General features: G+C 36.3%; 1 protein-coding gene across 2 annotated transcripts in view; it reads right to left on the minus strand.

The window, feature by feature from the left end:
• Nucleotides 1–11,853, minus strand: part of NOL10 (nucleolar protein 10) — a 57,603-nt gene that overhangs the window by 26,312 nt on the left and 19,438 nt on the right. For both annotated transcript variants that reach the window (XM_014956904.1, XM_014956903.1), the window contains exon 13: nt 6,721–6,773. In XM_014956904.1, the coding sequence (XP_014812390.1) occupies nt 6,721–6,773 (53 nt within the window). The remainder of the gene's footprint in view (nt 1–6,720; nt 6,774–11,853) is intronic.

The following is an 11,853-nucleotide window of genomic DNA, read 5'->3' on the forward strand; positions in this document are numbered from 1 at the left end:
CTAGAAGAATGACATACCAGAACTCAGAATTAGCTTAAAGGCCAAAGATGCACTCAAGTGTCTTTTTATTAATGGAAAGTTTTTTCTTTTAACACTTGGCAGTCCCAAAGCACAACTGTAATGCGCTACTTCATAACAACCCTGCTTCCCAGTTATTTCACTGTTCTCAAAATGAGCAAACTAAGGTTAGGACAAACATTTCCCATTCTACATCATAACCACTGTATTTTTATTTTACAACATTTTTTTCCCAGGGAATGAAATGTTTTTCTACATTATATATTGTTTCTGGATAGAAAAAAATCCCTTAGCACCACTGAGTTTCGTAGCTGCTTTCCACATTACCTAGAACTTCTAAGGTAAGGATTGTATTGAAGGAGATGAACAACTGTCCTCTAAAATATACAGCCTCATCATACAATCTTCAAGAAGACAGTTGAGGCAGCATTAATCCAGAATGACCTAAGACATGAAACCAAAAGACATGAAACCATCCTAAAAGAAATCAAAATCTCCCCCTCTAGTCCTAATCTGTTCTATCTATCTATCTGTCAAAAGGCCAGCCACAAATATAAAAAGAATTGCATCATTTGCTCCATAGCTTTTACTGTACAGAAGCCAAAAATGAGTTCAGTTCTTGCTGTAACTCTAACAGCACCCATAAACCACTTTAACGACAACTGACTACACAGAACATCGCATGAAGCACAAGGTGGGGATATGTGCTTTCCTCTAATTGTATTCCCACCATGTAAAGACCCAAGAGAGAAAAAAAAACAACCAGACAAACGAATAGATCCCACAATAATGAAAGGATGAGCATGTAAGTCTTAGAGTAATAAAACTGTTCTGGAAGACTATGACCATAAGAGTTAAGTGTGGAGCGTGCTCCACATGAGAAACTTTTCACTTTAAAAGATGTGGGAGATGACAGACTGCAAGGAGAGGTATCTGAAGATTATAACCCCTTTGCAGAACTAGTGAGAGCACTCTGTCACCAGACTGACAGAAAATACTAACCTATTTCAGATAAATGCTTTTTCTGGGGGTGAGTGAACTGAACACAGTTCTTCAGTCAATTCAGTCATAAATAGGTTTAGAAGCAGCTAACCTGGAAACCTACAACCAAACCAAAGCACATCCATCCTTAATTTACAATCCAGAACCGTTCCAAAGTAGTATAAAAAAAAAAAAGGCTGTGAGCTATGGTATTAAAACACTGCTTTCACTTGTATTTCCTTCAGTACAAGATCCCTTTTCAGATTTGTTTCATCAAATATTCGGTGCATTAAATAAAAACATATAAGCTAGTAGAATTTGGTGCCTTAGTCTGTGGTTATGCCATTTCAGGGTTAAATACTAAGCTTTTCCTACAGTTTTTCTAACACTTCTTTTTCTAAATATAAGGAAAAAGCTTTTTCTTAAGAATGAGCATTTTCAAGGCATATTCAAAACAAAAAGGTAATGATAAAGAGTAATTGAACCAGGCAAGTAGAAGACCTAAAAAAAGGAGAAACGACATAATTTAAAATAGCATGTATGAAAGGAAAGAAGTACCAACAATGGCTGGTTTAGTTGAAAAGCCACCCAATTTGAAGAGGACAAAATTCATAAATATTTCTAGCAATAAAAAGATCCACATATCCAAAGTGGGTATTGTATTAGAAACCAGACCCATTATAAAGATATTCTTGGAGAAACTGAATCATTGAGTAGGCAAGAAATATTTGTCCTTGAAACATTTCCAGTTTATAACTCCAATAACCCTGAACTAGGAGAGTGCTAGGATATCAAATGATTTTCCAAAACCACCTGAAAAGAAGCCAGAGACGCTCCAGGATTTATTTTTTCTTAAAGAGCTTAATATCTTCTCTACACCAAAAGTACATTGCTTCTAGCCTCAACAGGGAATTTTCTGCCAAGACTGCAGGAAAGTAAAAAAAAATAATATCCAGAACACAGAATATTACACTCAATTAATTACATGCTTAATTGCTCTCTTCTTTTAACAGCCTAATGAACAGAGCCAGTTTCAGTATGTACATCTAGCCCAGAGTTTCAAGTCCAATAAAGGAGACAGGACTGATTTGAAATGTCTGTGCTAAGATCAGACATGTTCATGTAACCAGTAGTAAACACTCAGAATAAATAACACCCATGCCCCTTGCCTTCCACCCAGAGCATTCAGGAGCTAACACACAGGCTTTTTTCTGTACAACCTGAAAAGAGAACATTATGTATCATGGAAGCTGACAGCCTCAATTAAACTTAAGAGAGCTCAGCTCATCTTAGATCCCAGGCCAGTGGACCACCATGTGTTGGTAGAGCTTCTTCCTCTCTTCACTTTGTTGGCCAGGACCTGGTTGCACCATTGACTCAACTACATTTCTGAGTCAGTAGTCTAAAAAGTATCCCAAGGCACACACAGCTTTCATTTCAACCTTCCCGAGGCACACATCAAAGTGAGAGACCAGGAAGCCAGCTGGCAAGAAGCAGGTTCCAAATGTTTGCATAAACTGCAAGTTAACTATTAAATTATTGGCAAACAGCCCAATTCCAGTCAGAGGCACTTGCCCTCATTAAAGCCCAACAAAATAAAACAAAAACAAAGTCTCTAAGCTAGATGTTACCTATGTAAAACAAACATTTCATTTTAATGGTCAGATTCGGTTTGGCTTTTAATCCCTCCCCGCACTGTGTACCTGCATAAGGCATCTTCTTGCCATTTAAAAGCAAACCTGCGTGTCCTTTTCATTAAGCAAAAAATCATTTTCTTTTCCCTCTGCTAACAGCTTTGCACACAAAAGAAATAAATGCAGCGATTATTTTTTTTATTTTTTAAGAAAAGCATAGCTCTCTCAGACATTCCTAGTCTCAAATGTCATAGCTATATTCTTGAAAATTCTGCAGGAAAAGCTGATGCATGCCATTTCATTTACAGACAATATTATGATACCCGTTGTCAACTCTTTTATAATCCTCAATTTCAAGAGACGGTCTTCTTTTTTTTTTTTTTTTTTTTTGGTTTTGCAGTGGAAATTTAGCTTTGGCATTAACAATGGAGAGAATGGGCACATGTAGACAGATAATTCAGTCAGACATGAGCTCAGTCAGACCGTACTCCAAGCTGGCCGGAGAGGAGCCAGCTCTGGTTCACAAGTGATGGAGCTGCCTTAGCTCAGTGCTGTGCCCACGCTAATAAAACCTGCTGAGAGGCAGGGCATACTGGGCTGGGCACAGTCCTACCCTGTCTGGCCAACTTCAATCAAGGACAGAGGATGCTGGGTCTGTCTGCACCCATCCACGTACACATGCTCTCCTGCTCTGCAAGACTCCGACTCCTGCGCATCTCTTCTTCTGAAGACATTTTTTTTTTTTAGTATATTAGAAACTAGAAGGCTAGAGCACAGCACCCATGCATTCGACATTTTAAGCATCCTCCTTGACCATAACCATGGTAATTCCTTGTAGCTGTTCCAATGGAGACTTAAAAACATATAATAGAGAATAATCACTAGCACTGCAGGGCAACAAGGGGGAGAGGGCAACCCAATAGATTCTATTCACACAAAAGTACTTCCAAGAGCTCTGAAACACAACTGTCCTTTATAGTAGTAGCATTTCCCCCAGGCATTTATTCTGTTGTGGAAATCAAAAATTGTAACTCAGTTCTTGTCAACATCTCAAAAAACAGATGACACGTTTAAAGTAGTATTCATGTCTATCTAAAAGTAAACAAACAAATATAGAATTAAGCTGTTCACTTGAAAAAACAGTGAACCCTAGTTCCTGGAAAAAGCCAGAAAACTAGGCTATGAAAAGAGATCAGGTAATACAGCAAATCACTAGTTCTTTAAAGTTTTGCTCCAAGCACACGTGCAACCAAACTCATCTTTGCCTGTGCAAGGAAATTACTCAGTGTTCCAAGGATGGAAAAAAACATGTCTTAATAATTTACTGACATAGAAACCAAAGGACAGGTGTGCAACTCTGAGCTCAAATAACTAGCCCAAAAGATCAAGGAACAAAACTGTAACATGCACACATTAATAACTTTGAGTTTTCCTTAATAACAAATGCCCTGGGGCACCATAAGGCTGACACAACTTCTCCATTTTTTATTTTCTTCATTTAAAAAGGAGATTTAAACAAAAAAATATCCCAGAGCAGCCAACCAAAACAGATTTACTGAGCTGCAATACTTGATTTTTAGGAAATGCAATAAGAAACCCTTAAATTATACAACACTATCTGTGCTGGCCCCTTCAGTCCTGCTCGTGAAAAGTTAGACAGGGTAACAAAGCCAGTTACTAGAGTGTGAGACTCCCTGTCTCTATTTCAAAGCAACTTCTTCTCACTACATTTAACTTTTCTATTGCCTAAAATAAGCATTCTATGTTTTGCAATGATCTATAGATTTTTGGCTAAAAAGGTCATGCCAGTATTTAAGATACCTTCAGCCGCCTTCAAACTTGAAGCCATTGACACAAACTGGAAAAGTTTAAATTCGCTTTTTGAATAAGCTAATCTGGGCAGTAGCCTTGGAAAAAAAATTTAAGTTTTCTTATATGCAACTGTGTTTCAATAATAGAACTCGTATTTGGTTTTATGCATTAACATTCATCATTTGGATCCATTTATATACTCGTGTGACTGTGCATGTAAGACCCATAAAAAGGTATGATCCAAACAAGCTCAGGCAGACTCAGGTACCAATAATCAGACAATGGCGACAAAGGAAGATGGTTTAAGGAAAGATTTGTGTTCATTTTCACTGGAATAATTTTCCACATACTGCAGAAACATTGGATAGTATTAGTCAATATTCAGGTTTGCGATAATGTCTGGTAAGTACAATCCAAGATCTAATATAATATAGAGTGCTTACATTTCTTAGCTAAAAATTACTTATCTGACTTCAGAAACAGGAATTCAGTATTCACAGAGGACTCTACAAGAGCAGGACTTCAGAGAGTAAAAAATAAGTATTTTTCATTTTAAATTACAATATATGCAAGAATACTCAAAATAATCCTGGCTAGGACAAGTTCTAAGAAACATTAATTGCTGGTGACAATCAAGGCAATGAAATAATTTTTTGGCTAAATGGTAATGCTGGATATGCACCTCTAATGTACTGTAACTACAAAGTTCATATATCATGCACACCTGCATAAAAAAAAATCTCAGCACACAATTTTCAGAAAGAAGCTGAACCTTACCCTTAGTGACAGAAGGAATGCTTCTTCCATCTGAATTACTTAAACTGAGTAACCAGTCCATTCAAGTTTTAAAAACTCAGTCTTTGAAAATACGGGAGTTTGTCTTCCCCAACTCATTAATTAAAAAGATGATGGATCAAAAAAAATGCTTGGAGAGCTACTCCCTAAACCTTCCAAAGGACAAGATAAATAGAAACAAAGCATTCCAGTTCTAACTACAGCTAATACTGTGTCTTCAATACAAAAGTATTCGTTGTCCCCCCAGCCTTTGTTATCTAAAGCATGGAGCAGCTCCAGTTAACAAAATATAAGTGGGTTAGAGCTGAATTAGAGAAATAGATAATTTAAATCCGAAGAACAGCCTCACATAAATGACACAAAAGAACTCATGTAATAAAATTTTGCCTTTCTTTAAATGCAAAAATCTAATAATAAAAGCAAATATAACCAGCCTATAGAACTGTTTAGAGGGGTATACTATTGTGTTTAGACACGTACATGCAACAGCTATATAGTACCTATTCTACACAGTAAAACATTGACTGGTGAATCTCTGTCTCAATGTAATCAAGACCATATGGGGAAGGAGGGAGACAGCCCAGAAATAAACTGAAGAAAATTAAATTAGAATTATGTTAAAATTGATTATCTGAATGAAGACTTCTTGGCTGACTTAAAAAACAGTTAAAAATACATTTCAAACATAACAAATGTTATAGTTCATCCAGAATGTGAATTAAATTAAGATTTATAGTCTGGTCAGCTATTCTGCTTGTAACATTCACATATATATCCTATTATTTATCTCCTACCGTGCCAAAAAACTCTAGTGCTTACTCCATAGAGTCAAAACCAAGAAAGAAATGCAAGTGTAGTTTTCTGTATCATTCCCTAACACCAGAAGGCTTGCTGTTAAGTCTCCCTAAAACCAACCTTCAGAGATATAACATACAGTTAACCCTAGTTAACACACAGTTAAGCCTTTCAAGTGAGGGGCTTCTTAAGTGAGAAGCTGCAATTCAAGCAGGGCATTGAGCAGAAGCTACAGCCACAAGCCATACTCCAAGCCACACAATAACATCTCTTTGTCAGAACAGAGCAGAATATTTACTGCCATGACTGTGTCACTATACACCACATATTAAAGACAGTAATGAAATATTTCACAACAAAGCAAAATTATTATCTTGAAAGTAAGCGGCACAGTCTCTATTTAGGAATTCTTTTCTGAATAGCTATAAAAAAATCACTTCTTCTGACAAAGCTCCACTTGAATCTCCTACTGCCACTAGCCACTGGTAGCAAAAGGCAAATTACAGACTGGTTTTTTCAGTAACTCAATATGTTAGATTAATACATTATATAGCTAGCTTAAGTTTAGTTTCTCAGAGAATGTAGACATGAATTTGCAGAAGTAATTTTCCAACATGAATACCTGAATGGGACCAAACAACTGACTTTTAAAAGAGCAATATCAGCAGCAATTTGTATTACTTACTGGTATATAATAGATATTCATTTTAGGGGCTTCGTTGGCAGTCATTAGCATTCCTAAAAAGAGATTTCCGCATTAAAAAATATTGGTCACAAGAGGATAACACCACTTTTTTTCATTAAAATATATATATATATACTTGAGGCATTTAATTCACATGAAGCAGATCTGTACAGAGGACTTAAAATACCTTTCCAGGAAAAGAAATGGAAAAAATGCAAAATTTGTTGGCATCAAAAAACCAGAAAAAATTAGAATGGCAATCCGAGTATTTGTGGCAAAAGAACCCTTCATGGGTTAGGGGAGGAGGGAGGGGTAAAATCACATCACCTGCAGCTCATACACTACTTATTCTGGGCCTGCAATGGAACAGCTAATTGGGACCCACAATAAATGGTTGCGTCAAATGGTAAGGAAAGAAAGGTCTGATAGCAGCAGAGTTAACGAAGCTTCATTTCCTACATATTCATCCCCTTTTGTTCTCTCTCTTAACAACTGTTCAGCATCACTTCAAGCAACACTAAGTCCTGACAACTGCGGGCTGCCAATTTTCATAACAAATTTAAATAGTTCATCCCATAATAATACTTAGAACAAATCCAGTTAGTATTGCACTTAAAAACTACCTTGGCCATAAACTTGTATTATTAATACAACAGGGGGCTGGTTTTTTGTTTTGTTTTGTTTCTAAACACACATCTATAGCCTAAACATAGTCATAAATCATAACATGGTTTACCTTTATTCATATTTCACCTTGCAAAATCAACACAATAGTAGCTTGTCAACACAAAATGAGAGACAGGATATTGTGGCTTCAAATGCAGTAATATTAGTGATATTAGCCAACCAGGGCAAATGTAAAATTCAAAATATCTATGAATATACCTAAGAAACAACATGAATAAGGGTTGCAAATATTCTGAATATAAAACACTATTGCAGAAACATTAAAAGCCACGGAAAATCTCCAACTGTCACAAGACTTCATGTAAGTTCAAAATGAGAAATATTATCAATTTCCTTTCACATAACTAAGTAATAAGACTAGGGATATGCTTTTACATTTATCTCAATTTTGTCTTCCAACATAGCTGATCACCAGGTAATACAAGAGGTGGAATATGAAGAAGAAAAGAGCAATCATGTTAGATAACATTCTGATCTAAAAGTATTGTAACATATGCCACTGAGACTATGAATAACTGGGTCAATTACTACACGCCCAGAGGGTAGAAATATAATTTACACCCAACTAGAGGAACGCAATTAACATGGGTGGAGTAATCCTTCCTACCTAATCCTTTTATTAAAAATATACAATACAGTTTATAATGTCAGGGGAAAAAAAGGGGGCTTGCTTTCCTGGCAAAGCAAGAAATTTGTGAAAGCTTAGTCAGCAAACTGAGGTTAAAAACTGAACCTGGAAAGGTTTGCAGGCATTTTAAGGAAAAAGCAAGAATTAATAGCATATAAATATATATATATATGTATATACACACACATACACACTCTCTTGTACCATATGTGTATACTAGAATATACAGATTAGATGCTCCTGTAATTTATCAGCATGCTTACTACTATTTCAGGAGACAAAGCTTTTCCCTGTTGACCGAATATGAATCACTACAGATAAAAGGATAGAAATTAATTCTGCAGGTGCTACCAAGATGACAGTAAAGGAAAAACCTCCTCTTTGAGAGTTTTCCACCAATAATTAAAGGAGGGAAAAACAGTCTTCAGAACAGTACATGGGCATATACTAGAGGAGAAATAAAAGAATTAAAAAAAAAAAAAGAGCAACTGTGAAAAAAGAAGGCTACTGCACACATTTTCATTGTTTCAGCCTGTTAGTTTTAACCAATTTTTATGAGAAGACAGACCACACCCTAACAAACTACACAGCAGCCTAGTTTGATCACTTTAAAAGGGAAATAAATGAGAACTCTTTTTTCAGAGTTCCTCTCTGAGGGAGGGAAAAACAGTCTTCAGAACAGTACATGGGCATATACTAGAGGAGAAATAAAAGAATTAAAAAAAAAAAAGGAGCAACTGTGAAAAAAGAAGGCTACTGCACACATTTTCATTGTTTCAGCCTGTTTTGAGAGTTTTCCACCAATAATTAAAGGAGGGAAAAACAGTCTTCAGAACAGTACATGGGCATATACTAGAGGAGAAATAAAAGAATTAAAAAAAAAAAAGGAGCAACTGTGAAAAAAGAAGGCTACTGCACACATTTTCATTGTTTCAGCCTGTTAGTTTTAACCAATTTTTATGAGAAGACAGACCACACCCTAACAAACTACACAGCAGCCTAGTTTGATCACTTTAAAAGGGAAATAAATGAGAACTCTTTTTTCAGAGTAGTAGTTTTAATAAGACCATCTTTGGAAAGTGGTCTGCAACACAGTATCATCAATTTAAAGGAGTGAAAAACATAAGTATGAATTGGCAGTAAATGGGAAAAGCCACTTCAGAAAATGCAAACTTCTAACTTCGAAATTTTTTTTTTTACAATAATTGCAACAAATGGGGCACAGATTTCTATACGCTGAAGATGCTGTTATGTTTCACTTACATTCTTCAGCTTAATTGAAGCTGAGTCAAGGCTATTCAGTAAGTGGTAACCCCTTTTTCCTCCTCACCCCATTCTGTGCATGTGTGATCCAAAAAAAAAAAAAAGAGATTCATAACTACTTTAAGAGATCCACTAAAGTTTATCATCATAAAAAAGAGAGGTTCATAACTAGTTTAAGAGATCCACTAAAGTTTATCATCAGGTACTTTGGTAAAAGATACACAAGGGTTTACTTCCCACTAAAGGCAGTAGTACCGAAGTTTGTTGGTAAACTAATTAAATTAAGAATGCCCAACTACAACAAAACTCCTGCAATACTATTTAGAAAGAATAATCCACATACTACTGATCCACAGCTTACCGTAAATATTTCAGAATGTACTTTGGTAAAAGATACACAAGGGTTTGCTTCCCACTAAAGGCAGTAGTACTGAAGTTCGTTGATAACTAATTAAATTAAAAATGCCCAACTACAACAAAACTCCTGCAATACTATTTAGAAAGAATAATCCACATACTACTGATCCACAGCTTACCGTAAATATTTCAGAATGTTTTGTAACAATGTAGTTTCACTTTCCAATTCTTTTTTTAATCTTTTTTTGTAATTGTGACAATATAGTGTTAAAACTATTTCATTACTGCACATGTAGCAGGCATTTCAATGTAAAAAAGGGCTGCAACTAATATAAAGTAGCAGTACCTTCTGTGATTTAAAAAAACCCAACTTATTACAACTATTATAATAAAATTTTAAATATAAAATGGAAAAGTTATATGTCTAGACATACTAGATATCAATTTTCCAAAAACAAAAGCATTCTATATAGAGATTAAATTACTTCTGGTTCATGACATTTCTGAAATTGTTCTCTTCAGTTTGAAACAAAACATGTAAGTGTTTCTTATGAAACATTCTGAATTTTTACCCACACGAGTGAAATAAAACATGGAAATACATTTTAGGCAAATGTCTCTTGGGCTTCCAGAGCCACGCTGGCTCCACGAACACCCAGTGGTGCTCTGAGAATGCTGGGGTACCAATAAGAGCACTAAGCCATAACCACACTGGTACTTAAATGATACTGTATTTCTAGTTTTCCACAACTGCAAGTTCGTATCACTGAAAGTACTTCTTTATTTTCAGATGTTCAATCGTTATTATTCTTTAAATTCTGAATGAGCGTGAGGTGGTGCTAGGCCTCCTAAATTCTGGAGCAACAGTATTTATGACAAACACACTTATCTCAAGTCTCTTAATTTTCAATGCAACAAGTTCTAGTTTTCCCCCACTCTGCCTCTATATGATAATAAAATACAATCTATTTCTCATTCCACAACAGTTCTTACCAAAAGACATCAACCTGCCCCCCTCAACAGATACGGTCGAAGCAAGAACAGTAAGAAAAGCAGAACTGACTAAGGAAGAGACACGGGGCACAGGACTGGAATGCACAATCTGCCCCAACAGACACGGTCGAAGCAAGAACAGTAAGAAAAGCAGAACTGACTAAGGAAGAGACACGGGGCACAGGACTGGAATGCACAATCTAGATCACTGATCTAGATCTAGATCACAGACACAGGAAAAAGTTATGTCCAATATGCAATGTTAAGGAGATACGTGCATTCAATTCTTCGTTCTACAAAATTCTTCCTGCAGAATGTCATTAAAATTATTTCTGCAAAAGCACTTGAGGCATGTCTACATACCACAGAGGCTACAGAGCGTCCAGAGCTCAGTAACATCCATCCCTGTAGATACTCAAACTTGACTGGTTATAGCCTGAGACACCTGGTCAAACTTTGAAGTTGGATCTAACTTGATGTCTTCTGCTTTGAGCAGGAAATACATGACCCCCAAGAGGAGACCTAAACTATGCTAAGATTCTACACTAATAACTTACTTCTGTTTTACTCCCTGTCATAAGCCCTTCATTATGAATCCTGCATGGATGTTAATTCCCTCCTGTGCTCTCTTTTGGACAAGATCAGTAAACTCAAAGGTGAATCCTGGATGAAATGCTAAAGATAATTCACTCCAATGACCTCTCTCTGTAGCCACTATGGGTGAGAGATCAGGTTTATCTACTTCCATGTTGCCGAGTCCACACTTATAACACACAGTTATTCTCAAATACACCCAAATGAGCTCACACACACAACAGGGTGCGGGAGACGTACCCTCAGCACCATGCCATAAAGTCCTTGTTTTGGCAGGCTTCAATTATTTGCTTACATTATTTCTGGCACTTTGATCTGGGAAAAACAAATACATGGAACACAAATAAAAATTCTATTGATGCCTTTTTGAGGGCTCAGAAAAACCTAACCCAATTCCTAAGCAGTGAAACACCAGTCTCTTTCAGAGGGGGCTAACCCTGGGCAGCATGGAAGCGAGTTGCATTTTCATCAGCAAGCTCTTGCAGACCGTTACAGATTTGTTGCTGAATAAGGTCAAAAATGCCCACCATCTCAGCAGGGATCAGTATTTAAGTGCTCATGTTACACCAAAAAAAAAAAAAAAAAAAAAAAAAAAAAAAAAACTTTTTACA

Source organism: Calidris pugnax, unplaced genomic scaffold, assembly GCF_001431845.1.
Source record: "Calidris pugnax isolate Ruff unplaced genomic scaffold, ASM143184v1 scaffold171, whole genome shotgun sequence".
In the NCBI taxonomy this organism is placed as follows: Eukaryota; Metazoa; Chordata; class Aves; order Charadriiformes; family Scolopacidae; genus Calidris; species Calidris pugnax.